General features: G+C 48.1%; 1 protein-coding gene across 1 annotated transcript in view; it reads right to left on the bottom strand.

Moving 5' to 3' along the window:
* PTGFRN (prostaglandin F2 receptor inhibitor) overlaps window positions 1-20,194 on the bottom strand; it is an 83,925-nt gene extending 63,731 nt beyond the window's left edge. Inside the window, exon 1 of the mRNA XM_067727410.1 lies at window positions 19,847-20,194. Coding sequence (XP_067583511.1) covers window positions 19,847-19,895 — 49 coding nt within the window. The 5' untranslated portion in view covers window positions 19,896-20,194. The remainder of the gene's footprint in view (window positions 1-19,846) is intronic.
* Window positions 20,195-27,214: the final 7,020 nt, after the last annotated feature.

The following is a 27,214-nucleotide window of genomic DNA, read 5'->3' as shown; positions in this document are numbered from 1 at the left end:
GTGGTTGAGAGTCCGCCTGCCGATGCAGGGGACACGGGTTCATGCCCCGGTCCGGGAAGATCCCACATGCCGCGGAGCGGCTGGGCCCGTGAGCCATGGCCGCTGAGCCTGCGCGTCCGGAGCCTGTGCTCTGCAACGGGAGAGGCCGCAACAGTAAGAGGCCCACGTACGGGAAAAAAAAGAAAAAAAAGAGCAAGGGCAGGAACGGAAAGGCAGCAGCTCTAAGAGCCATGCTGGAAGAAGAATTCATTGATAGACCCGAGATGAGAGACATGCCAAGGGAAGCTGAGCGCTGCCAAGGAAACACAGAGGAGAAAAGTAGTCAGTGAGATTCAGACAAGTTGAAAGGTCCGCCAGGCATGGAAACCCCCCAGTCCAAAGCCATCTGAGCCCCAGATAAATGTGGAGTCACATGCTTGGAGAGGAGATCTGGTGAAGATATGGGAGATGTGGAGGTCCATGGGGTCACCGGGGGACAGAGTACAGAGAAGAGGGAAAGGGACAAAATCACAGTGAGCTCCTATTATTTAAGACACAAGCAGAAGAAAAAAGGCAAAAAGGAATAGTAGCCAGTTAGGAAGAAAACCAGAAACGGCTTACGTCCTAGCAGCCAAGGGATGCAAGAATTCCAAGAAGGAAAGGCTGGAGTGATATCTACTGTTTTACTTAAGGACATACCCATCTACTTGCTCCTGGGAGGCTGCGAGCCCCTAAGGCAAGACCTGGTTCCTATACTATCTGCATCCTGCACAATATCTAGAGTAGAATCCCATTATGCTTCAGTTTGGAAAAAATGAGCAACCATGTCAAACCTGCAGAAAAGTCAAGGCAGACAGGTGCTGCGAAAAGACTTCTGCACTGATGACCACGCAACCACTGGTAACCTCCACAGAAGCGCATTTGCAGTAATGTGGTATGGGACTTGGAGGGTAACAGTCAGGAGAAAGGAATAATCAAGATGTAAGTAAGAGAGCGTACAACCGTGAAAAGACCCCAAAGCAGGCAAGAGGAGATGAAGGGCACAAGTGGGCAGTTTATCCTGGAAAGTCAGCCAGTTGGTCCTCTCAGCACCTTCTAGGCACTGCGGACATTCGGCCAAGAGTCCCTGCTCAAAAGAAGCTTGTGTTCCAGTTAAGGGGAGAGTGGGGAAACAAGTCCAGAGCGCTGATAAATGCTATCAAGATAAAATAGGCCAACGTGCTGGTGACTGGGGATGGGGGAGGGCTGCTTTTAGCCAGTGTGGTCAGGAAAGGCGCCTCTGAGCAGGTCACCTATGAGTTCAGACCAGAATGAGAAGGAGGCAGGGGTAGAACTCTGGGGTAAGACTGCTCCAGGCAGAGAGACCCGCAAATATAAAAGCACTAAGATGGAGCAAGCCTGGTGTTCAAGGGATAGAAGAAGAGATCAGTGTGACTGGATTATAATGAACGAGGGGGCAGAGGCCTTGGACTCTGGTTGAAATAGGAAGCACATAAAACTAGGGAATGATAGAGCCTGCTTTATTGTAGAAAGCCCACTGGTTGCTGTGTGAAAGACGGATTACTGTGGGACCAATTTGGAAGCAAGGACACCAGAATGGAAGAAGTTACGGCAGACCAAGCAAAAGATGATGGACGTTTGGCCTCAGCTTGTAGTGGTGGTGATTCTCAGGAGTAGTCAGATGCAGGATATATTTTGGATATAAAATGAAAAGACACACTGCCATTTTGAATGTGGAAAGTGAGGAACACAGGAACTGGTATGATACAGGCTCTGGCTTGAGCACCTGGGTGCATAGTGAAGCCACTAACTGAGAGGGGAACGTAACGGACAGGAAGGAATTTGTATCAGGCAAGGCTAGAGTTTTCTTCCAGCCCTTTGAAGTCTGAGATGCCTGCTGGACATGTGAGTGGGGGTACAGTGGAGTAGGCAGTAAATTTATGTGTCTGGCGCTCAGGGGGGAGGTCCAAGCAGAGACATTCATTGGGGAGTCATCAGCACATAAATGGTATTCAAAGCCACAAGTGGCATGGGATCACATAGGGACAGAGTGTATACATACAAAGGAAAAAAGAGCCAAAGGTGGAGCCCTTACCTTTTTCAGAATTTAGGAGAAAAGGATGGGTAAAAATATAGCAAGGTTTTGAGGCAAAAAGCTTGAGGAACCTTAGGTTGGTCTCCAGTGTCTCAGTGAAGTAGCAGAGAGGGGTTTAGATCCTGGAGATTGTGGACAAGGTTTAGAATAAGAATTAGAAGGAATATAGTGGAAAACCATCACAAAACTAACACAAGGTTCACTGAGGCAGTAAAGACACCCTAACTGGTAGGAAACTCAGGTGGGCAGGTTGTAGGATTTTCCCCAGCAAGATGATAAAGCTCAGACTTAGAGACTACGGTTGGTGTGGGTTACTCAACTACAATATGAGGACTGGCAAAGAAATGTGGCAGAGGGTCCTTAACAAGCTCACTGCTGGCATGCTGACCACCAGGATGAGAGCCCAGGAAGTGAAAGCGGCTTCGGAAAAAAGGTCAGGGGGATCACAGTGAGGATGAAGAATAGGTTCAACACATACGAGGGAATCTGAAAGGAGGAAGGCAAAGCACTTGTGGTCACACAGGGAAATATCAGAGTTGACAATCAAAAGGTGACAAAAAATTTTTAAAATTTTTAAAAATTTTTTAAAAATTAAAAAAATAAAAAAGTAAAAAAAGTAAAAAAAAATTTTTTTTAATTTTTAAAAAGTAAAAAAATTTAAAAATATAAATAAATAAATATTAAAAATAATAATTTAAAAAAATAAAAAACTTAAAAAATTTTTTTAAAAAAGGTGAAAGAATTCAGAGTGATGACATGGTCCACGTGTGGCCATTAAATCTCACGAAGTGTGTTATTTTCTCAGGAGCTAAGATGACCATAGAAGGCACTTCCTGAGTCCTTGCTGACCTGAGCTGGCTGCAGAAACACAAGGAAGGGACAATATGACTAACAGACCATGGGGGTGAAGAAGGGAGGTACAGAGATCTAAACCTTGCTCTCACTTAACATTTACACGATGGTTTCTGGCTCTGGTCTGCAGTCATTCATATCTGCAAATCTTCTTTTAGCCTTCATACCAGGAGAGGAGGGAGAGTAAGCATCTGTTTCCCCAGGTCAAACAGAACCTTGGTGATAGAAGGCTTCGCGCTCCATGGGAACTGACAGGCTCTTCAGTCAATGCAACTTTCCTTAGCTTTTGCTGCTGAGATAACCATGCCCTCTGGCACTACAGACAGGAAAGGCAAGGAAGACAGGAGATACAACTGAGGAACACAGCTGCAAGTCACTTCTTAAAGACTGGATCATTAACTAAGTGAACTTCTTACCACTGAAGCACTAGATCACCTAACCAGGATGTCGCTCCAGTTCCATGGCCTTTGAGAGATCCCAGGAGGCCAGTCATGCCAAATCCTTAATTCCACATTATGAAATCGTGCAGGTTTGTATTAAGTCAACATGGCCAAGTTGGAACTACACTCCCTGGAAACCTTCTCCCTGTGCAGTTCTGGGTTAGAGTTGGACAAAAGAGACGTAAGTGTGTGTGAGATTTGGGAGGTGGAAAGGAAGCAACAGCCATCATGCTCTGGTGGTCGTCAGGTTTCAAGGCAGCAAGAGACAGATGCACAGGTGTTGGTGGGCTCCAGTGTGTTCTAGCTCTTCTTTCTGCTCTGGGTTTCTTCCCAAATGCTATCTTTACTGACCAACTCGGATCCAAGACCACCAGATGCTTGATTGCAAACTCATAGGTGGTAGCTATAAATAGGCAACTACCCTTACACAGGCTCTTATGCCAGACCCCCCCTCCCAGTCCCGTGTGCCCCACTCGCAGTCCCACTCTGCCTGGCTTCTCGATTCCTCTGCCAGAAACAGCCTGTCCGCCCCCACTAGTGCTTCGGAGGGACGACTAGTGGCTTTTCCTTGATCCCTTTTCAGACCTTCATTTCCCCAGCTCCTCCCAAAATTGTGTAGTCTAATTCCTCTATTAAATGGCTTATTCCATAATATTCACAGCGGCTCTGCTCCTCTGACGGAACACTGATACATAAGCCAAGTACGGAGCAGAGAGCTTCGCCCTCGAGGACCCCGTAACTGACAAAACCCACCTTACATTTACAGCATGGCTTTAGCGTTTTCAAATCCTGTTCACATGATTTAATACTCAACCCTGAGAGGATTAAATAAGGAAACTGAGGTTCCGAGAAGTCAGGTGACCAAAGAACAACACAAAGACGCAAAAGCCACTTCGTGCCAATCTGTACCGGTGGGTAACCAAAATAACTCAACAGAACACGAAATGATTCAAACAATTCTCTGTCCAAGGATCAGAGACAGAAAAAGCTGAGGCAAGATCCAGCCACAAGGATTATTTTAGAGTGTTCTATAAAATTAACAGCTGCTAGAGGCCCCAGCGCTGCCTAGCCCCCCTCACTACTCAGCCATTTTCAATCCTCCCCATGTTTGAACAGGCCAGCAGAGTCTGCCAAGTTCTGTGTGAACACCTGGTCCTCCTTGCAGTCTAGGTGAAGGAGAATGGGAGCTTCACATGAGTTTAAACTTGCATCTGGGCATGAACGCACCTGAGCTGTTAGTAAAATTCTCCCCGACTCCTTCCCTTGAGGAACTTTGTCCTCTTTCCCCCAATTTTACTGTTTTCTATGCCCATTTTCTGCTCTTCCTTTGCCTTGTCCATCCTTTCTCCCCAACAAGGCCTTAAGCCTGCCCTTGATATTTACAGACACACTGCCAGATGCCATGGGTGGTACGGAGGTCTATGCCAGCTTCCCCAGTGAGGCCCAGTGAGGAGTACAGTTTGGTAGTTTGACTTGAACAAAAAAAGACTCTGAGTTCACATGCCCTTCAAGGAACAGACCCTTGACTCCATTGATCCAATATTTCATTCCTTCACTCAGCAGCTCTTTACAGCACACATACTGGGTGCAGAACCACATCATCAGGTGAGTCGATGAGCCGACACCTAGCCAGGTGTCAAAGTTAAGGACGATGGAACAGTGTGGCAGCCTCATAGAAAAGTGGGGGGAGGGATAAATTAGGAGTCTGCGATTAGCAGATACAAACTACTACATATAAAACAGATAAACAACCGAGTCCTACTGTACAGCACAGGGAACTATAGTCAATATCTTGTAATAACTTATAATAAAGAATGTGGAAAAGTTATATATGTATAACTGAATCACTTTTCTGTACACCAGAAACTAACACAACACTGTAAATTAACTATACTCCAATAGAAAAAGAAAAAGGAGGGCTTCCCTGGTGGCGCAGTGGTTGAGAGGCCGCCTGCCGATGCAGGGGACACGGGTTCGTGCCCCGGTCCGGGAAGATCCCACATGCCGCAGAGCGGCTGGGCCCGTGAGCCATGGCCGCTGACCCTGTGCGTCCAGAGCCTGTGCTCTGCAACGGGAGAGGCCACAACAGTGAGAGGTCCGCATACCGCAAAAAAAAAAAAAAAAGAAAAAAAGAAAAGAAAAGAAAACCTGGGAGGAGATGAGTCCTCCAACAATGAGAATCTTTTAAAATATTAAGTTAATAAATGACATGAGGGACTTAGGGAAGGCAGAACCAGAAAAAATAGACATTCACTCAGGACATCAGGCTTAAACTCCTTTAGGTGACATTCCAGGCTCTTCACAATCTTACGACTCTCTCTCCAGCCTCAACCCTTTCCCTCTGAAGCCCCTACGACTTAACCCTCCATTCCAGCCACCAAAAAGTTTTCTTCACACGCAAGCTTTTGTAAACAGGTGTATTTACTCACGCTCTTCCCTCTGCCTGAAACAAATAACCCGTGCTTTCTCTACCAGACAAAGCCTACTGACGGCTCAGACTTAATGAAGGCCATCTTGTGGAAACCTTTCCTGATCCGCCCCCAGCCCCAAGCAGAGTTCAGAATGTGCCTACTGAGGGTCGACTCGGCATGGACACCGTGACCATCCCAGGCTCATTTGCTTGTCCGCCGCCCTCGCGGGACTGTGAGCTCCATGGCGGGGCAGAGGGCTCGCTGCTCATCACCACATTCCTAGCCCAGCAACGTGCTTGCGGATGCAATGGCTGGGATCACTCCTATCTCAATGAACTTCTGCAAACTGGAATTTTAGAGCCAGAACTAATCTTTGGACCATCATCTAAATGGGTTAACGGGAGTTACTTAAATCTCATTTGTATCAGGAATTGCCCCTCATTGATGAATTTTCAAAAAAGCTCTTCGATAAGCTCATCACAGAAAGCGAAAAGCATACGGTTTGAGCAACCGTAACGCACAGCATCATCAACCAAGAGACCAGTTCTCAGCACCCCAGGAAGTGATAACATCTCGATACTCCAAACCCCACATTTTGCCACATGCGTTTTATTATCACCCTTTGGGGCTAGAGAAGCCAACAACTTGGGTGCTTTGGATCCTTACAAAGGTTTCCCAATCCAGACAAAGCACTAAAGCCTAAAAGAAATGCATATACAGGTAGAGAGGACACAAGTAGTGATACAAACAGGTATGGAGAATTGTGTCAGCTGTCCCACCTTTTCTGCAAGAGCTCCTCTGTCTAAACTGGCCCAGAATGCTCTCCCTTTTCATTAAAGTTTCAGCATTTTTTTTCTAACAATCCTTAGACACTTCTGGGGTTTTTTTGGTTTTTTTGGCTGTGCTGCGCAGTCTGCAGTATCTTAGTTCCCCGACCAGGGATCGCACCTGTGACCCCTGCAGTGGAAGCTGGACCGCCAGGGGATCCCCCTTAGACACTTCTTCGAGGCCACCTCTTTTCCTGGGTATATGTCATGCCTCCACATAGAGACTGGCAGCTACAGGATTCGGGTCTGTGACTATGTCCTCATATGCCCGGAGCTCGAGACTAAAGCCTGGCACAGGGTAATTAATAAGGAGTAGTTACGACCCAGGCCAACAGCGAGACAAGGCACATGCTGCAGGCAGCAGCCCCCTGCCCCTTCCCGCAGACGTGGCCAGAGCTGGCCACTTATGAGAAGAGCGATGGCAAGAACCCAGCCACCAGGCACGTGAAGCCTGCACTGGAACCGAAGAAGTACGCTTCCCCACGCTGTGAGCCACTGACACGAAGCCCAGGAAGGAGCAGATGCCAGTCGGGGATGGGAGAGGCTGTGACGACCCCACAAAGGGAGGAAGGGGTGGAGGAGGTAGAGAGTGAACAGTGAGAAGCATGAGTCGTTTGTCTTCCACACGAGCTGGCAAGGAGAAAATGGAGAAAATCACATGAGGAAGAATGACGAGTTTCTCATCCCTGCCTTTTCACGTGTGGACTCCATTTCTCCTCCCCTACCCCATCCCACCAACCTGTCTTAGAAATGAAGGCACCTGCAATCACTTCGGAAATACTACAGTAGTAACAGAAAAAGACAGTACGCACACAAACGAAAGATAGTGAGGACACACAGATAACCTCTGTCCCCTTTATGACTTAAGGCCCACAATACAGACTTTATATGTGTATTTCATACATGCGTTGTATATGTCATATACATGATACATGTACACATGAGATATACAGGTGTTTTCTAAACACATCATTTAATCATTCAATAACTCAAAGTCCTAAGACAGTCGGGTAAACAAAAGCAGACCTGGCCCTGCTTTCATGGTGATTACAGTCTGGGGTGAGACAGACGCTCAACCTAGTAAACAGAGCATTATAAACCGATGGCCATGCTCTGAAAGAACGGGTCCAGCGAGAGCCCAGGACAAAGGAATGGACACAGCTGTGTGCTTACCTTACAGGCAGCCGCCCCCCAGAACACGTGCTCACCTCTCCCAGGAAGTGAGGCTTGAACTGGGCTCCAAAGAGTCAAACAAATAGAAGTAACTCCAAGACAATCTATAAACACAAGAGGGGCAACGTGTACGCAGATGACATAGTTGTTTCTAAGGGCACAGAGTGACGGATGCTTGGGAAGACTTCAAGCGGAGTCATCGAAACTTAATTATGGGCTTCTTTACCCTGAGGTCCAAATGGTGTCAATGAACGCACTGGAGAGAACACAGAGCTTGCTTTACCATTGCCATTTCCGTAGGACCAAACATACCTTGCTGTGGGATAACTCCTGTTAGGCCTGTACAGGGGGGTACCACCGGGCAGTATATACCACCTTGCTGCCTCTGTGACACCCCCGAGCTGTGGTAACAGAAGCACTGTCCCCAGTTACTTACAAGCTGGGTTCAACACTAAGCTTTCTGGGACTCATATTGATGTTCGGAAAAAACTTGTTTGCAGAATAAACTGTTATTAAAGTGGGACTCTGATGAATAGACCACATGATTGCATAAACCTTGTTTCCACAGAAGAAATTCCCCATCCTTCCTCTAAAACTTATGCGTCTCTTATTTGGTGACGGTCTTTTGAAGAGATGCTCTGATAAACTACCTAAGGGGAACATCAGCAATGGTTTTGTGAGCCATTTTCCTCTTAAGAAACCACCAACAATAGGATTATGGCCCGACTTATCACCTTAATTTAGCAGGCTAGCTTCCTGCGGGCCCCAGCAGACCTCGCCAGCCTCACGCGTGTGGGTTCTTAGCTTCTCTGTGGGTGCCGGCAATGCTGCTGACAACTTTCAGGGTGATTCTGATCCCGTTCTTCCAACCTCCCTGACCCAGAGTTTGATACCCACACTCCCTGAGGTCTCTCTTACTGTTCCAGCTTCAGTCAGCGAATCCCCAGATGGAACGCCATCCCGCGCACGCTGATTCACGCCCGCCTCTGAGAAACGGTGCCCGCCATTTTCCTACCTGAAACGCTTCTCCTACTCTTGGCTCACACCGCCTTCCAGACCCACGTGCTCCACGGAGCCTTACGATAAAGCAGCTCCCGGCCTGTTTCATCCCTATGATTCTGACAGCTCCATACGCACAGCTATCCCATAATGCATCCACTCAGATGTTTAAAAAAGCACCAACAACCCATCCTGCTGTTCAGTTGTAACTGGTTCGGTTTCCCTTTTGGACTCCATTTCCTAATGCCTTTGTCCTCTTTCACAGTGTCAGAAACATGGTAAAGGGTCTCTAAATGCTGCTGAAGTACTAAAAAATAAGGCCACAAGGAAAAGCAGGAACGTCATATATCAATAGTTGGGCACAGTGTATTTATCCGCAACTGTGTTCACTTCGACCAGCGTGACCGAGTGCCTGCCACGGTACTATGGTCTTAACTTGGAACATACTGTATGGATTTCCCAATCAAAGATGATGGACTATAATGCCTTCTAATAAATAAGAAAATATATGGATGTGCCAGCCTTCAGAAAATGGAAAACATGAACAGCTGCGCCAAAAGTGGTTTGGGTTTGCTTTTTTTAAACTCCTCACTGCAGCATAAGCCGATAGCAGCACACTGGACAGACACCAGATCAGCCAACATTCTGTTCTGAGGACATCCTAGAGGGGCAGTGCAGTTATAAAGCACTATCCACCCCTTGGCCCCCAGAACAGCATATGACAGCAAGCCACCTCAAATGCAGTGGAGAATTCACTCCCAGAGTGTTCTCGATGAGCCCCCTGAAGACCCACGTCCAAGACATGGGTCAAAACCAGCATCCACACGTGCACCTCAAAGTAGCCAGAGGGCTGGGCAGCAGCCGGCATGCAGTAAGGACTGAGCTCATAACACCTTATCAACAGCATGGAGGTGTTCCAGAATGTTTCCTTTTCACTGTGAATGTATCCAACATCACTTGCGCCCTCCCCTTTCGGGCTAAGAGAATGAAAAGGAAGGAAGTCCCCAAATGCTAGAACACATCGCTTAGCCGATTAAGGCTACTGATGGGCAACGTCGGAATTTCAACTCTCCTACTCTACAGGAAGGTGGAAACTCCAAAGTGGTGTCAACGTTTGGACCCAGCTAAAGGTGTCCGTGTCTCTCCTCGCTGTGGTTTGGGGTGTCAGGAAAAGGAGAACCGTGGTGCATAACTGTCTACTGGTTCGACGTGAGAGCTGAATGGGGAAGAAAACACAAGTCACATTGCTGAGGGCTGAAACTGGATTACTCAACCGTAACTTACTTGTGGCTGATATCCTCAACGAAACTTACTTAAAAAAAAAAATCAGTAATAAGGAACAGTCTGCCATCTAGAAACGCTTTATTGGTTTTACTGTTTTTGTGATTTTTCCCAGAGGTCCATCAAAAAATGCAGTTAGTGGTGGGGATACCTCGGTAACCTAGAGCACTGTGAGGAAAGATGCCAGTTTCACCACACGGGATGGGCTAGGAGGAGGAAGCAGTTGCTGCTGCAGTGACAGAACAGCAAACAGCTCCCAGAGCCCTCAGAGGCACCAAAGCCCCGTTGCAGAGAGGTGCCAGGCAGGTGAGACAGAAGGCGCAGGCTGCACACAGGAGTGCTGGGCAAGATGGGCGAGGAGCCAGGGCTGGACCAAGTGGCCCATCTGGACCACAGCAGGGATCAGCATGAACTCAAAGAATTCTGGAGATGGAAGGGGGCCTTGGGATCAGCTAGCCCAGCCCCTTACCTTACAGAGGCTAAGAGCTATTCAGCAACTTGTTCAAGGTCACAAAACTAGTGAGTGGAAGATCAAGGGTCAGAATCCCAGCCTCCTGTTTTAAAAGACAAGGACACAAATGTTATCACATCTTAACTAACTGTATCAATCCCTTTCTATGTTTTCCAACATGTATTTGAATATCTGTACTAAGACAGAGAGCAGTCTAGTGTATTGCGGTTATGAGCCCAGACTCTGCAACCAGGCCATCTGGTCTTGAACCCAAGCAGCTGGACCACTTGTGTGACTTTGAACAAGTTACTTCACCTCTCTCTGACTCAGTTTTCTCTTCTATCAAATGGAGGTCCTAACAGTACCTACCTCATGGGGTTATGAAGCCTACTAAATGAGTTAATATATAGAAAATGCAGGGCCTGGCACCAAATAAGTGTTATATAAAAGATAGGAAGGAATTTTTTTTTAATTTATTAATTTATTTATTTTTGGCTGCGTTGGGTCTTCGTCGTTGGGTCTTCATTGCTGTGTGCAGGCTTTCTCTAGCTGCAGCAAGTGGGGTCTACCCTTCACTGCGGTGCCCGGGCTTCTCATTGCCGTGGCTTCTCTTGTTGCGAAGCACAGGCTCTAGGTGCGAGGGCTTCAGCAGTTGTGGCACACGGGCTGAGTAGTTGTGGCTCGCGGGCTCTAGAGCTCAGGCTCAGTAGTTGTGGTGCATGGGCTTAGTTGCTCTGCAGCATGTGGGATCTTCCCAGACCAGGGATCAAATCCGTGTCCCCTGCATTGGCAGGCGGGTTCTTAACCACTGTGCCACCAGAAAGTCCCAGGAAGGAATTTCTTAAGGAGGAAATAATCCTCATGTTGGCTCCTCCCCGGCCTACCTGCTCCCAACTCCCTTTCATCCTAGTCACAGGTTAAGACCTTTTCCCTACAATACCTGGGAATAATGCTTCTAAAACGTCACTGCTTAGTCTCCTAATCCCTTCGGCCAGACCCAGTCAGATGTTAAATTGGCCAAAATGACATGAGAGGTGAAATCTTTGGCTACTACTCACCCAGCCTACTACCCCTCGGATAGGCACTTCCAAGACCCTGGACTCAGAAGTTACCTCTTTTGACCCTCACCTCCTACCTTTCTGGCCCACCCACTCCCTTGTGCCTCTGAATCTGCTTTTTTACCCTCATCCTGTCCTCCAGGCCCTCAAACCTTCTGCGACTCACCAGGCCTTCCAGCCTCTCAGCTGCCTGTCCCACCTGGACTCCTTGGCCAACTGTCTCCATGATGCTGTCAGAGCTTTCTACAGATTCCCGCACCCCTCCTCTCAGGGCAAGATCACACCATGTCCCTGCCTTGTTCCCCGGATGCTGAACCTGGTGGAAGAAAGTCATGAAACCAGGCTGAGTACCTCCACTACAGACCTAAGCTAGCCCCACCCTTCATGGCTAACTGACCGCCTACCACATTCCCACAGAGCCCAGCCCGTCCCACTCTCCTCTAGTTCTGACGCTCTGAACATGGCCTTTGCCTCAAAACACCAAGGAAGCCCAGGCCACCACATAACCCATGTGTGAAGCACTCTACCAGACAAGCGTTTCTCAAAATTTAGCACTCGAATCCCCTGGGGATATGGTTAAACCACAGACTCTGATTCAGCAGACTGGACTGGGCCCTGAGATTTTTCCCAGGTGCTGCCGGCGATGTTAGTCCCCAGACCCCACTCTGAGTAGGAAAGTTCGAGGGATTTACATACGTGAAGTTTAATGTGCGCATTTTCCTAGACACATTATTTTTAATCTTCACGACAAACCTGCAAGAGAAGTAACAGTCCCTTTTTACGTGTGCAGAAAATAAGGTTCCAGGAGGTTAAGAAACCTGTCCAGTTTCACAGTGCTGAAGGGTAGGACTCAAATGGAGGGCTGATTCCCAAGCCTGAGCCCTATTTTTTCTCTCCATATGTGATTTTGAAGAGCAGAAACAGTTTAGAAACACACAGGTCATGGTTTATTTGTAATATAAACTACTGAAATCTTAGCTGATGAAGATGGGAGAAAGATGGGTGATAAAACTGCCCCGGAGTCCCCGTGCTGGAGATTCCAACTGACAGCTGAAGGCCTCAGTGCAGCTGTCAGAGAGAAGGTTAATTCCACCAATCAACGTGGACGAGGACACCCAGAGGAACATGGGGGAAACTTTCAAAAATTTATACAGAGAATGAAAGGGAACATATAGATGACCTCCAGCTGATATGTCCGGGGATTCTGGGGCCACTCGCAGGGCTAAAAAGGCTGAGAGCACTACAGAAACCATGTGTCCTACAGCACACAGCTCCTGCCCTATCCCCCTCCACCTCTCCCTTCCATCCTCTCCACAGCCTCCAAATCCAAGGCTTCCCTTTCTCTCTCTGGTTTTCGTGCAGCATTTGACTATTCCCTCTTTAACAAATATACCTACATCCATCTCTGCTTGGCTTCTGATAGAGTGATCTCCTGGTCCTTCTGCCATCCCTGTGACTACTCCTTCTAGAACTCTCCCATTTCCTGTCCCCCAACTACAGGCATTCCCATGAACTCGCTCTTGACCCTCACCTCCATCATCCGGGTGGTGCTGCACCTTCCGGGGATACCATCCACCACACATCTAGTGCATCCTGTCCCACCGGTGGAGGGCAGATCTGAGTTGGCTCTGTTCGCTGCAGAATCCCCAGGACTCAGAACAATGCTTGGCCTAGAGCTGCAGGCACTCTCTCAATATGTGCTGAATAAATAGATGAGCTACTCGCCATGTCACTGAGCTTCTCATCTTCCATCTTCAAACTGCCCATCCTAAGGCCAGGCTGGGGTTCAGGGGCTGCGGTTCCCCAAGTAAGAGACAGAACTGTCGATTTCCAGCCAATCACAGCACACATAGGAAATGGGACTAGCTGTATGGCTCTCAGGGTAGACAGGGCTTCAGGTTTCAAGGCTGCTCTGATCTGTGGGCTCCAGGGTCTGAGGGTGTCAGTTGTCACAGTCAGTGCTTTTGACATCTTGGAATATTTTCCTCCACACCAACTGTAGTCTTTGTGAAGCAACAGAATGAGACCCAGTAATTAACTCTGACACACCTACAACCCACCTGAACCCCATGTGGGTCCCTTACCATAGCTCACAAGATGGGAGGTTCTAGCCCAGTCCAGCCCTAAGTAAGAACAAGGAAGTAACAAGATTATTAGTACGTTCTTGGCTTGGTGTCACTTGTAAGGTCTGAGAAGTGACCCATCTGTCTGCATTACTGCCTCTATTTCAGTAGCATTCCAAGGTAGCACCCATCCTGAAATGTGCCTTGAACCCTTACGCTCAATTCTGTTCTCCACGGTTCTAAGCCAAATTTATCCTAGACAGTGCGACAGTGGCCAAACACTGTTTCCCCATTCCCCTGAAATACCCTGAGGGATGCAAATGCTTTCACATTCGGCACTTACAAAGGTGCAAAGCAGGATGCAATTAAGGTCCCCAAACATCACACTTAAACTTGAATCGGGCTGCTTAGTGACTGCCTAATCCTGCACAAACACACAGGGAGTGTTGTGGAGAAATCAGCCTTTGAAGAACACAAATGTGCCCACGGCGCCAGCATCTCTAGTCTCCTGGAAATAGCATTGCTGGTCCACGACAGTGTTAACTACTGGGTCTAATTCTGTTGCTTCGCAAAGACTACAGTTGGTGTGGAGGAAAATATTCCAAGATCTCAAAAGCACTGACTGTGCCAACAGCAGTGCTTTGCCTTTTCCAGAAGATAAACTACAGAGAATTTTTGCCGGTTCAAGTTATTTTCCCAAAGCGAAGGGTCAAAGGGCCTTGCTACCCTGCCTTTAAGAAACCAAGGCAATTAAACAGAATAGCTATGAACTGCCCTGACAGCTCCCCCCAACTTCATTCGATAAAGTGAGGCGCAGACACGCTGACAGACAAGCACACACCTTATTTAACTGCCAGACACTGCACTAGTATGGAAATGTACATTCAACCTATGGGGTAGAAATCAGCTCAGCTCGGCACAGAAACAAAATAGACATATAAATGCCGCCTAGCACGACTACCTTGTAAGGAATGATCACTGACAACTAGAGTTCCTATTCAGCAGGCTAATAAGAATAATTACAGCCGGGGCAGGCATTAATCAGCTTGGCAGATACAGGAATTCTGTTAACAAGGCTAAAATGAGAGCCGAGCACTCTCTGAAGTCCACAGCACTTCAAAGACGGTTGCGCTGGATGGATTGACTGGGGTTCCTCCTGCCAGCCTTTCTCCTCCAGCGCTTTCTGGAGGAAGCTGCAATTTGGTCCCTTTCCTCAGAGCAGGGGTGGTGACGCCTTAGGGGTTGCAGAGCTGTCACATCTATGAGGTGCATCCTGGCACTGCCCCTCCCTTCCGGAATCGTGCCTGGGCTGCACTCATCCCTTCCTCTTTTTAACCGCACTTTTGCTTTCAAACCAGTATTATACTTTTTCGTCTACACTCATCTTGAGTGATACACAAAATAAGACGATGGCGAACATCGGTCAATCTTTCCTTAGTTGAGACCAAATTTGGGTCCCGTGATCAAATTCTGGCTCAGCCATGGAGTAGCTGTATGATTCTGGACAAGTTATTTAACTTTTCTGGGTGTCGGTTTCCTCATCTGTAATATGGAGAAAATAGCAGTACCTTTCTCAAAATGTTGCCGTGAGAATTCAATAAGAAAATGTCCGTAAGAGCCTGACGCTGGGTATGCACACTATAAATAGCAGCTGTTATTACTCTGTGCCTGTTAGGTGCAGAGCCCTGTGTAGAAGCTATGAGAAAAGACCAAACAAAATATTCAGTATACGGACACATGTACCTTATATATGAGTGGCTGTGCCTGGGCAGTGGGAGGGTGGGCACATTCATCCTTTTACCTTATATCCTTTATAAGTGACACCGAGACTGCAAGCTGTCCCCCAGATCTGTTCTTCTCTTCTTCTACAGTAGCCAGCACACGGCTCCCACATTCCTCTGCATTTCCCGGCTTCCCTTGCAGTTAGTGTGGCCTGGACTAAATCCTCTGCCATGGAATGTGTGCAGAAGTGATGGGGGCCACTGCCGGGCTTAGCCCAGGAAGACTACATGCTCTTTCCCCTTTACAGGGCTGGAAGGGCGATGGTGACAACCCAAGTGATCTTAGAAACTAGGGGCTGGGGCTTCCCTGGTGGCGCAGTGGTTGAGAATCTGCCTGCCAATGCAGGGGACACAGGTTCGAGCCCTGGTCTGGGAAGATCCCACATGCCACGGAGCAACTGGGCCCGTGAGCCACAACTGGAGAAAGCCCTCGCACAGAAACGAAGACCCAACACAGCCATACATACATACATACATACATACATACATACATACATAAATAAATAAATAAATTTAAGGGGAAAAAAAAAAAGAAACTAGGGGCTGAAGACAGCAGAACTGCCCATCAGCCTGGGAGCCAGAATGCCTGTGCGCAACAGTGATCAGACCCAACCATTTCATCCGAAACATCCCCAAGAAGAGTTAGGAAAGACACTTCCATTGTTTGAACCACTGTTCTTTGATTCCATTTGTTAGAGCAATTTAGCCTACCCAATACAATAATACATTACCCTTCTATGTTATTTGGACTTTAAAACATAGATGTAATGTTTTTGTTGTTTAAAAACTACTTCGATGGATTTGCAAGTATTTTTTTTAAAAGACACACATTAAGAGAGTATCTTAGTGACTTCCCTGGTGGTCCAGTGGTTAAGACTCCACGCTCCCAATGCAGGGGGCCCGGGTTCGATCCCTGGTCAGGGAACTAGATCCCACATGCCGCAACTAAGGCCCGGCACAGCCAAATAAATAAATAAATTTTTTTTAAAAAAAAGAGAGAGAGAGAACCTTCATCCCCCTCCACAATCTTCATACCTTCCTCTCTAATTCATGCTCCACGCTAGGACTGGCCTCCTCAAACACATCACCACGTTGTATCAATCTCACCCTGCAAATTTTCAATGGCAACCCATGACCCACAGAAAAATTATATACACGCGCATTCATTCAGTCAGCCAATATTTATGAAACACCTACTCTGTGCCAGACACTCGATTAGTAAGAGGAATACTATAGTGAACAATACCAACCTGGTCCCTGCCCCATGGGATATAATCAGGGTGAGGATTTAGACCAGGAACAGATAATCATATACAGAGAGATAAAGAAGTGCTCTGATGGGAGAAGCACAGGCTGTGTGGCAGCACCCACAGGCCAACAAGCCCACCCACATAGTGAAGACTTCAGCACTGCAAGAATAGCCTTCAGAATCCATCCCAGACCCACTTTTCCAGTTTGCCCTCCTAGTATCCCTCCTCCCACCTTCACTTACATGGAACTTACATGCCCTTTTTGAATGAACCAGGCACTTTCATCCACACTGGATGCCTTTCCCCAGAGCCTGGAAGGCTCTTCCATCCTTTCTTTCAAAATACTAATTATCCTCAAGGCTCAGCTCAAATGTCATCTCTTCAGCAAAGTCAACCCTGACCCCAAGTCAAAATTAACCATGCTGTTCCTTGCTTCCTACCAGCACTCGGTTGTATGTCAGGTATTTCATTCCGGCTTGTAGTTGGCTGCTCTATTAACTGTCTGCCCACCCCCACTGACCACTCAGTGAGACACTGGGTCTTGATCATTTGTCTGGGACACTCTTACGGACACACTGGGCATTCAAGAAATGCTGTATTAAATGGATGGATGAGACGAGTCAGACATGGGCAATGGAAGTGAAAACCTGCTTTATGAAGCTGAGTGGGTTCTGTTGTGACTGTGATAGGTACACTCATTTAGGGAAGCTTTATGGAGGAAGTAGTTTTAGGGGGAAAAGGAAATACACAGGTAAGAGGAGAGAAGCAGGAGAGGCATTCCCAGGTCATGGGAAATGGAAAGGCCAGAAGATTCACATACATTCTATGTAAAGGATAGCAAACAGGTTCCTTAGAATGAAGCATCTGAATCAGACAGAAGACTAGAGGGGAGAGAATACAAGGGGCAGAACATCCTCAGAAGGAAATCATAAGGGACTCATGAGCTAAGGTGGGACCTCCAGAAACGATCCTTCGGGAAAACGATGAACTTAGAAGGGAGGCTGGAGGAAAAAGTCAAACAGGTACAGATGTCAGATCTGTGTGGGGAGCTGTCAGAACTCGAGCTAGGACAGTAACTTTAGATACAGGAAGGACAGGGAAGACGCTCGAGTCTGCACTATGGGAAAAGGAACAGAGTTGGGCGACAGTGTGAACATAGAGGTCAAAGAGAGTGACAGCAAGATTATGCCCAGGTTGCAATACAAGAGCAAAGATGATCTAGCATATCAACATACTGGGTTTCAGGAATCAGTACAGTGCTAGAGTAGTGGTACCACAGGGAGGGCCTCCCGGAGGTCACACGGAAGCCACACCAAGTGAGATTCGGTACAGCAAGCTATCAGGTGAACATGAAGTTCAGGGACTGTTAGGGGACAAGGCATTGGCTGGTGACACCACACACACTGCCTGTGTGTAGTTGACATGAGATGTCCAGCCAGGGCAGGATGTACTGGAATACCTCTGAGACTTCCCCAAGCTGTACTTTCCCCACTTCTATTTTTGCTTTTGCTGGTCTCTCTTTGCCCCCTCTCCCTTTTTCTCCCTCACCATAGTTACTCACGGACATTCTTTTAAATTTCTACCTGGCCTCGCCCTCTTAACTAGTACAGGGGCTGTGAATTGCACAACTTTGGGGAGGGCCATTCACACAGAGGATCGTGCACTCAGTGCACGATCTGTGCAACTAGTAGCCGTGGCCCTGCTTGACCCAGACACATCAGCCAATTATGTAATGGGTGTGGACTACCACCAGCAGTGTGCAACAAACGGAAAACTTACAAGGGCCCCAGAGTGAAAGGAAGAGAATAAAAGCACTAGGACCACAGAAGAGATGCTACAAAATTAGGTGAAAGATCTGGAAGCTTTCTGCACCTGGCTGCAGCTAAAGCAATGTGTCTGGGTGAGCTCTTTTAGGGACGGAGTTCCAGAAAACCCCTCAGACATGAAGGAAAAAAACACAGTAGCAGCTAGAAAGCCTGCCCCCCCCCCCCACCAGCAGCAGGAGTCATGGGAGTTGGGACAGTGTGGAGCCTGGTGCCAGCTGGACGGGAGTGGCTGTGGAAGGTCTCCACTGGGACCCTCTGACCGTAAGTGCAGAGTAGTCATTTACCCTGGGTGCAGCTGGGACAGACACCACACACCATGTGCTTTATAAAAGATTCAGCTCTGCCTTCTCTAGCGGTGTGGAAGAGAACCCCTGGTCAGGTCACAGAATTCCTTCTGTTCTGGTTGACACTGACCAAAGGGCTTCAGGAAGAGCAAAGCTTTTAAGAGTCAGCCTTCCTGATCCATGGTGGGCACTTAATCAGCAGATTATTTCTGTGGCTGATAACTACTTGGTTATATTAATATAACCATATTACACGATGTGAAGATGGTGTCTGTGTGTATGGGTGAACGGAAGATGGAGAGGGGAAAAAAAAAATCACACCAAAGATTCCTTGGGTTGGGGGAGGGCGCTGGGCCAAATAATCTAGAGGCACCAAGGTTGAGAGAGGGTGGAAAACAGGGGACAGTAAGGGAGAAAAAGTAACAGGTAGGAAAAGTTGAAGAAGCCAAGGTTCCCAGGTCTTTGTGTGCAAATATGCAGCGAGGCAGCTTCAGAGGAGCTGAAGGAGAAGACTGAGGCAGAAGAGCTAGCCACAACTAACATGACAGAGGGACCCGCGCACCGATTTTTACTGTAGCGCTCGGGGCCACCCGGTGACCTTCGCAGAAGGAAGTTGGCGGATCCTCTCGCTTCCCTGGAAAGGCAGCCCGGCGCGGGGGAGTGTGTGTGGAGTGCGGTTCGGCCGGTCTCGGCCATGGCGGGGCAGATCAAAGCCGCGGATTTCCGCTCCCGAGCCGGGGACGCGGGCCGGGACCGCAGGCACCTTCCGGGCCGGGAGTTCAAGGTGAGCCGGCCGCGGGCGGCTAACAGGTAGGAAGGGCCCGGGGAAGCCGGCCTGGGGCCACTCCCCCCCGCACATGTGCGGGCGAGGCTCGGCCTGGAGCACGGCGACTCGCACCCCGCGCGATTCGCGCCCGCTCCCCGCCGGGCCCCGCCGCCCGCGGATCCCGGCCCGCTCTCCCGGGAGTGGCCCCGGCACCGTCGGCGCCCCAGGCCGCGCGCGGCAGCCGCGCCCCACAGGTCCCCCCGCGCCTGGCCGAGCCCCCCGCGCCCCGCCGGGCCCCGCGCGCACTCACCCAGCGACAGGAGCGCCAGCAGCAGAGGCCTCGGCGCCAGGCGCCCCATGCTCGCCGGGCGGGAGCGACTCTCCCCCTCCTCCTCCTTTCCCGCCGCCTCTCCTCCTCCTCCTCCTCCAGCTCCGGCTGCTCCAGAGTCAGCGCTCCTCCGCCTGGGCCGCGCGCCTGCTCCGCTCTCCTCGCCAGCCGAGAAATCCCAGCGCTGGGGCCGACGTGCGCCCCTCGCTCCGCTCCCGCCCGCCCGCCTCCGCCCTCCTCCTCCAGCCGGCCGGGCACCGGGAGCCGGGCGCCAGGGCCGCCCCGCCGAGCCGAGCGTGTAGCCCCGACCGCTTCCCGAAAGCAGGAGGGAGGAACCGCAGCGCTCGCCCGCCCGCGCCTCCCATCCGGCGCTTTGCCAGCAACAAACACAAACTTTCCCAAGCCCCTCCCCGCTCCAGGTAACAGAGGCAGGGCCGGGGCCACCCGCTTAAAGGGGAGGAGACGTCGAAGCCCACCCAGCTCCCCCCTCGGGGCCCCCTCCCCGCGGCAAACTTTCCTCCGACCTTAAAAGTTGGCCTTAGAAAGACTCATCTGGAAATCCCATCGCTTGAGCTCCATTCCGAGCCACCCCGCGTTCCAGCACTCTGGAGTCACCCACGCGGGGCTCCAATTCCCTCAGCTAACTCCCCGCACCTTCACCCACTTGTCCTGAACTAAGCACCCCACCAACCAGCCGCTTGGACCTGGCTAAATATTATTCAGATATGACTGAAAGAGATGTAAGGACTTTCTTTGTTTTTAAATATTTCTGTATTTACTTTAGTTATTTATTTGGTTGCACCAGGTCTTAGTTGCAGCAGGCAGGCTTCTTAGTTGAGGCATGCATGCGGGATCTAGTTCCCTCACCAGGGACTGAACCTGGGTCCCCTGCATCGGGAGTGCGGAGTCTTAACCCCTGTGCCACCAGGGAAGTCCTGAGAGGAAAGGACTTTAAAGGCTGCGGATTCTCGCCTCCAAAGAGCAGAGGCCTTATTGTGTGGTGCCTTGCCCTGGGATTCACATCGAAGTGTCAACACCAGAACCCAGATCTCACAGGCTTTGCTCACTGCCCTGAGGCTGGGTGGGCCTGCCTCGCCTCTCCTCACCCACCTCCTTCCTTCTCAGGGGTGCCTATGGCACTGATTAACACTCCCCACAAATAGACCCATGGGGGGAGGGGGGCAGACCCTGGGAACCCGTGTATTAATAGCTACAGTACTTCATATGGAATGTACTCTTTAGACTTTTTATTTATTGCTTTAAGTGGACACAACTGTTTGCCAATAAAGATTCTTTTCTCCCCCCATAATGGGGCTTTGTGCTTTTGATTTGAATACAAAAGGCCCAGTATTGGGGGAAAAAATTAGTGTTCATTGTTTAAAACTTCACAAGGATAATTCAAACATACAGGGAGCAGAACTGGTGCCCCCGCCCCCCAATACCACAGCCTTTCATTAATATATGCAAAACAAATCACAGATGTTAATGGGAAATTGCCCCAATTGGGGAGAGGAACTTTGCTTTTACTCTGATAATCATTATTTCCACTAACAAGTGTTTCTTATTTCCACTAACAAAAGTGCCTAAATTTAGCCAGGTATGAACCCTTCTGCAAGAGACTCTTAAAAATTCATACCTGGTGGGACAATAATGTGAATGTACTTAACGCCATTGAACTGTACACTTTAAAAACAGTCAAAATGGTAGATTCTATGTTATATATATTTTAACACAATAAAAAAATTTTTTATTTTTTTATTTTATTTTTGTTGGGGGGTCTTCACTGATGCGCGCAGGTGCGCTGGCTTCTCATTGCAGTGGCTTCTTTGGCGGAGCACTGGCTCTAGGCACACGGGCTTCATTAGTTGTGGTGTGCAGGCTCAGTAGTTGTGGCTCTCAGGCTCTAGAGTGCAGGCTCAGTAGTTGTGGCACACGGCCTTAGTTGCTGGCATGTGGGATCTTCCCGGACCAGGGATTGAACCCATGTCCCCTGCATTGCCAGGCGGGTTCTTAACCGCTGTGGATTCTTAACTGCTGCGCCACCAGGGAAATCCAAAAAAAATTTTTTTTCAATTCATTTTTGTCACCAAGCCTTTCTTCATGCCATTTACCCACCCTACAATTCCTTTCAATTTCCCATCCCATAGAATTTTTCAGGCAAATTTTTCAATTTAATTCAATCAACCTTAAATGCAAGCCTAATATTAGGCCTTGGGGGATGCTGGAACTACAGAGAAGAGTAAGGCCTGGCTTCTCCAGAAGCTCAAATCTTTCCCTTTCTTAACTATGCACAGTGCTTAATGTCTGAAGCACACATTCTGGCACTTGGTCACGATTGGTTTAGCACATACTATGGACTGAATGTCTGTGGACCCGCCAAATTCATATATTGAAGCCCTAATCCCCAATGGTGTTTGGAAGTGGGGACTTTGGAGAGTAATTAGGTCCTGAGGATGGAGCCCTCATGCATGGGATTAGTGCCCTTATAAGAAGAGACATGAGAGATTATATCTATGCTACGTGATGATATAGCAAGAGGGCATCTGTCTGCAAACTAGGAAGAGATTCCCTCACCAGGTACTAAATGGACCAGCACCTTGATCTTGGCCTTCACAGCCTCCAGAACTGTGAGACATAAGTGTCTGTTGTTTTAAGCCACCCAGTTTATATTTGTTATATCAGCCCAAGCTAACAACATACACATTGCTCCCATCTCTGTCTAATAATGGAAGGGCCGAAGAGACGGTCACATGCTCATTTTACATCTCTCACATCACTGCAGAGTCGATGTTTGCTAAAAACTCTTCTGTTTAACAAACAAAGTGCAAGTCTGGGTGTGTGCCTGGCATATGGTAGGTCTTTAGTAAATATTTGTAGAATGAATTAATGCTAGGCACTGGGCTAGAGCCTGGGAATACAGGGGTAAATATAACAGTTCCTGCCCTTGAGGTGCTTACAGTCTGTGCATCCTGACTTAGTAGGCGTGACAGCATTTGCAGTTGTGACACAAGGGAGTGGTCAGTCCTGGGGAAGCTTGTCCAAAAAAGCTCAGAGGGCATGACTGTGAACCAAGTCTTGAATGATCAGCAGGCCTTTAGCTGTGAGGTGGAGGGGTGATCTGACAATAGATGTTGTGTATTTAATGTGATAGTGATTCTTCTCCCCTCCCTTCCCCACACCTAGATGTTATTAAGTTAATGGTGCATCTTACAATCATGGAAACAACAGTGGTTAGTTGAAATGGAAAGAAGAAATAAGACTGTCCAGGCAGGGCCAGTAGACTGAGGACTAAAAATGGGTGGCCTGTTGGTGGTGGGCAGTTAACTGTGTCATGAAAGTCAGCCCAAGACAGCTGTTGTTGTAGCAGAAAATGAGGCTAAATTAATAACTCCAGATGCTTGGTCATAACACCACACCCTTTGCATAGCCCTGACTACCAAAGGATAAAATATGTTTCGAACTAAAGGAACAGAGCACCTGAAGCAGACCAGCACAGTTTGTTAAGTCATGACTCTGGAATCTGATGATACTCTTATTATGAAAGACATTTCTTTGCCAGAGCGAGTAACCCCCTATACAGGTAAGGCTTCTGCCCCAACGAACTGTTCTCAGTTTGCTTAGTCTGTAAGCTTGCCTGGGGCAGGAAGGCTCACTCTCCAGCAACTCTGACCCACACCCATCCCCAAGGAGGTGAGTCCCGCCTCCATGGGATTCCTGCCACATCACAGAGACCCTCAGAGGCTCTGGTCACAACAGCCAGCCATTACTGTCTCTTGATTACACGGATCTGTCTGCAGACATTACCCCTGAAAACTCCATGAGGGTCCCACAGACTCATTCCTAACAGGTTTTCCTTCTGAGATCAGTAAAATCACATTGTTTAAAGTTGAACATGGAAACGTTAAAAGGTCCCATGGAATGAATTTGCCGATTTTGCCGATTGTCCTAAGATTCACCCAGACCTCATGTGTTAGCTTTGCCACCTCCACCAGCCCATACTCTCTCTCTCTCTCTTTCTGTCTCTCTCTGTGTCTCTCCAGATGACCTGGACGCTACTTTAGCGGAATGGCCAGCAAAGGCGTGTGTTCAATGGCAACATTTCATTACACTAATCAATTTCATTAAATTGTCCTTGAATTGTTTCCAGGTGTCTATTTCCCCTATTGAAGTTAAACAGGGGATTACTAAAAGTAATTACGAAGTAATTACTAAATTTCAAAAATAAATTTAAGATTTAATCATGGAATTAGAGAATGGAATTAAGAGTTAAAAAGGGAGGGGTGGTGAGAGGAAGCCTTCATTTCCTGATGAGTGAGAGTCATTCGGTGCTGGTGAAGCCGTGAGGGAAGTTGTGGAATGCCCATCTGACAAGCTTCAAAAACAGTAAGGGGCCTTATCTGTTTGAAATGGGTTAAGCATGGTCCTGCCGAGGGCTGTGCTCTGTGACCTCTGGCCTCAAAGACCAAAATGGGAGATAGTGAGGAAAGTGTCCTGAGATGCCTGGAACTGCCCCTGATTCCTGGCCAGAAGTGACTTCCAAGCATTTACTCCTGCAGGGACACTGGGGTGAAAATGTGAGAAGAAAAATAAGAAAATGGAATGAGACAAGTCTTTTGCAATAAAAGCTTTCTACAAAAGTGAGGCATTATGACTATATTAAGCGTATGCATAGCCCTTGCCCTAGAGGAGTTTATAATCTAGTTTAATGTGTCAAAAGACCTGGAATGCTGTAAAGGAAGGGGAGAAGATTGATGCCAGAAGAGCAAAGGAAATTGAAAGGGAGGTAAGTAGATTAGAGAGGCACCAGTTATTGTGTGTAGTATTGTGCCAAAATACTATCTTCCGGGCTGAAAATACCTCCGACAATGAATAGAGACAGCAGAGTCCATTACAAGAAGGAAGTGCAGCCACATCACAGAAGTTGGAAATAGTTAGAGGGAGCTCGGGATGTTGGGGGAGATGATTTACCGAAAGCTAGGGCTGCCGAATGTGATGGTACCCAAAGGTGCCCACCTGGCCTGAACTTGTGCCCTGGAAGGTACTGTACCCCAGTCTTCACACAGAAGCATGGGTGGGGGTGGGAGTGTCCCCCTTCCTTCCCCTGACCATTCCTCCACCAGCCTTTCTCACCCAACTTGAGCTCTGCTTGAGGGTTCAAATGGAACAATGCCTTAAGTTCTAGGCACTACATCTTAAAAACACTTGTAAACTAAAATGCATCCAGAGTAGAGCTACTAGCTAAAATACAAGATGCCCAGTTGAACCTGAGTTTCAGAGAAACAAAGAACACTTTTTCAGTATAAATATGTCCCAAATATCATATGAAGCATACTTAAACTGAAAAAGTATTCCTTGTTTATCTGCAACACAAATTCAGCTGGACAGTCTACATTTTTATTTGCTAAGTCTGGCAACCCTCATCCAGAGAGGAGTTACCTTATATGGAAATAGGTTCTTCTGGAAGACTTGGAGAAGACAACAGGGAGCTCTGAATAGTTATCTTCAGATTATGGTGAAGTTTTGCGTTTCAAAGGAGGAATAGACTTGCTTCGGGTGTTATGTTGAGTCACTGGGTAAAAGTTGCTAAGAGACTGAATTGGCCTCATTTGTCATTACCAGTTAGTCATCAGTGATGAGAGGAGCTATGTTATTTGGTGTTATCCTCTCCTCTCTAAAAAGCATTCAGTGAAAGGTTACATGCCTACCTGTAAGGGGGGCCATGGGGGAATTACTGTATTGGGTGGGGCACTGGACTAGCTGCCTTCAAAGGAAGTCCTTTTCAACCTCAAGACTGTGTGATTTATCTAAATCCAGGCAACTCTCTTTTCTAGTTCCTCTTCCAAAGTTAAGTCTTTGTCTCTGTTGTTTCCTTTTCTTAACTTCCACCTGTTTGGGCTGGGCTGGTGTGTGCCCTTGCAGCATTAGAGAACAGGGCACGGTCAGATGTCAAAGCTGTATGGAAAACTAGGATAATACCCCTGCTACCTACCTACGGTACTGCTGGGGACTCAGATTAATGATTGCAAAACCAAGCTACCATTTTTCGTAGATATCTCCCCATTTTTATCCATTTTGTAGCTCATAATGGCCCTCAGCAAGTCACTGAGCAGAGAGATACATTTTTGCAACTTTGTCTCTCCTGGAAGGTACGTGGGGCATGGCAATTTGCAAGCCAGCGTCAGGGATACTTTACTGAGTGGCTTTCCTTTCCCTGGGGCAGAGGCCCGTTTATAGCCCCTGCTTCAGTAATTCTTTCTGGCCTAAAATTGTTGTATCCGTGCTTTATGACATAAAGCCTCTGTGGCTGGCGTCCATCACCCATTTGCCTCTAAGTTAGAAAGAATGCAAAGTTACTTTCTGAGGAGAATCTTGGCGGCCTGCCCACGAAAACCCTGGTGGTCTGCTTCCCAGCCATGGTGGGTGTGCTCATGTGGCCCCAGCCTCTCACAGGAGGATGTCAGAGCTGCTCCAGGTGGGCTGATTGATGGCTAGCACAGTATTTATGGAAGATTACTGGCATCAATGCAGTCGGTACGTTTCTTTAGGTACCCTGAGATCTACCCCTGAATTATGAAGGAAGCAGACCATCAGTGAGCTTGATATCTGGCTATATCCTATCGGCACCCCCATAAAGTTGCTTTCATGGAATTGCATTTTGTCACGATGTGCCATCAGTCTGTACTGAGGGATGTCCTAAGGAACAGTCCTAAGGACAGGTTTACAGATCCTCTTCATCGCATTAGGCAACAGCCTCTCTACTTAGGACCCAGCGAGAAATTTTACTCTGGTCTCAGTACTACAAAGAGTTGTGCTTTTCCTTAGCGACTGGTTTCTTTTTACCTAATGGACTTTGTAAATATTATAACTGGCAGTTTTCCTTTTCATGGTAGTGGTTAGAAAGCTTATGGTCAAATCTGTGGCCTTCATCTAGCAGAAAGGAATAGGACTTCCAGCATAAATTTTTTTTTTTTTTTTGCGGTACGCGGGCCTCTCACTGTTGTGGCCTCTCCCGTTGCAGAGCACACAGGCTCCGGACGCGCAGGCTCAGCGGCCATGGCTCACGGGCCTAGTCGCTCCGCGGCATGTGGGATTCTCCTGGACCGGGGCACGAACCCGTGTCCCCTGCATCGGCAGGCAGACTCTCAACCACTGCGCCACCAGAGAAGCCCCAGCATAAATTTTGAATTACCTCACTTCCAGCTCCTCCTTCCCTTGCCACCATAATTTTCCCTTTCCCTCATTTTATCTTTTTTCATTTGCATTTCTTTTATTCTGTTCAGGCAGTGACACAATGTAGGAAGCAGTTTCCTATCCTCCCTACTGTAAAATTCTATTCTACACCTCCTGCCC

This window comes from Pseudorca crassidens, chromosome 2 (assembly GCF_039906515.1).
Source record: "Pseudorca crassidens isolate mPseCra1 chromosome 2, mPseCra1.hap1, whole genome shotgun sequence".
Taxonomy (NCBI): Eukaryota; Metazoa; Chordata; class Mammalia; order Artiodactyla; family Delphinidae; genus Pseudorca; species Pseudorca crassidens.
Note: the sequence above shows the minus strand (reverse complement) of the source record. Positions and strands in the feature narration are given on the sequence as shown.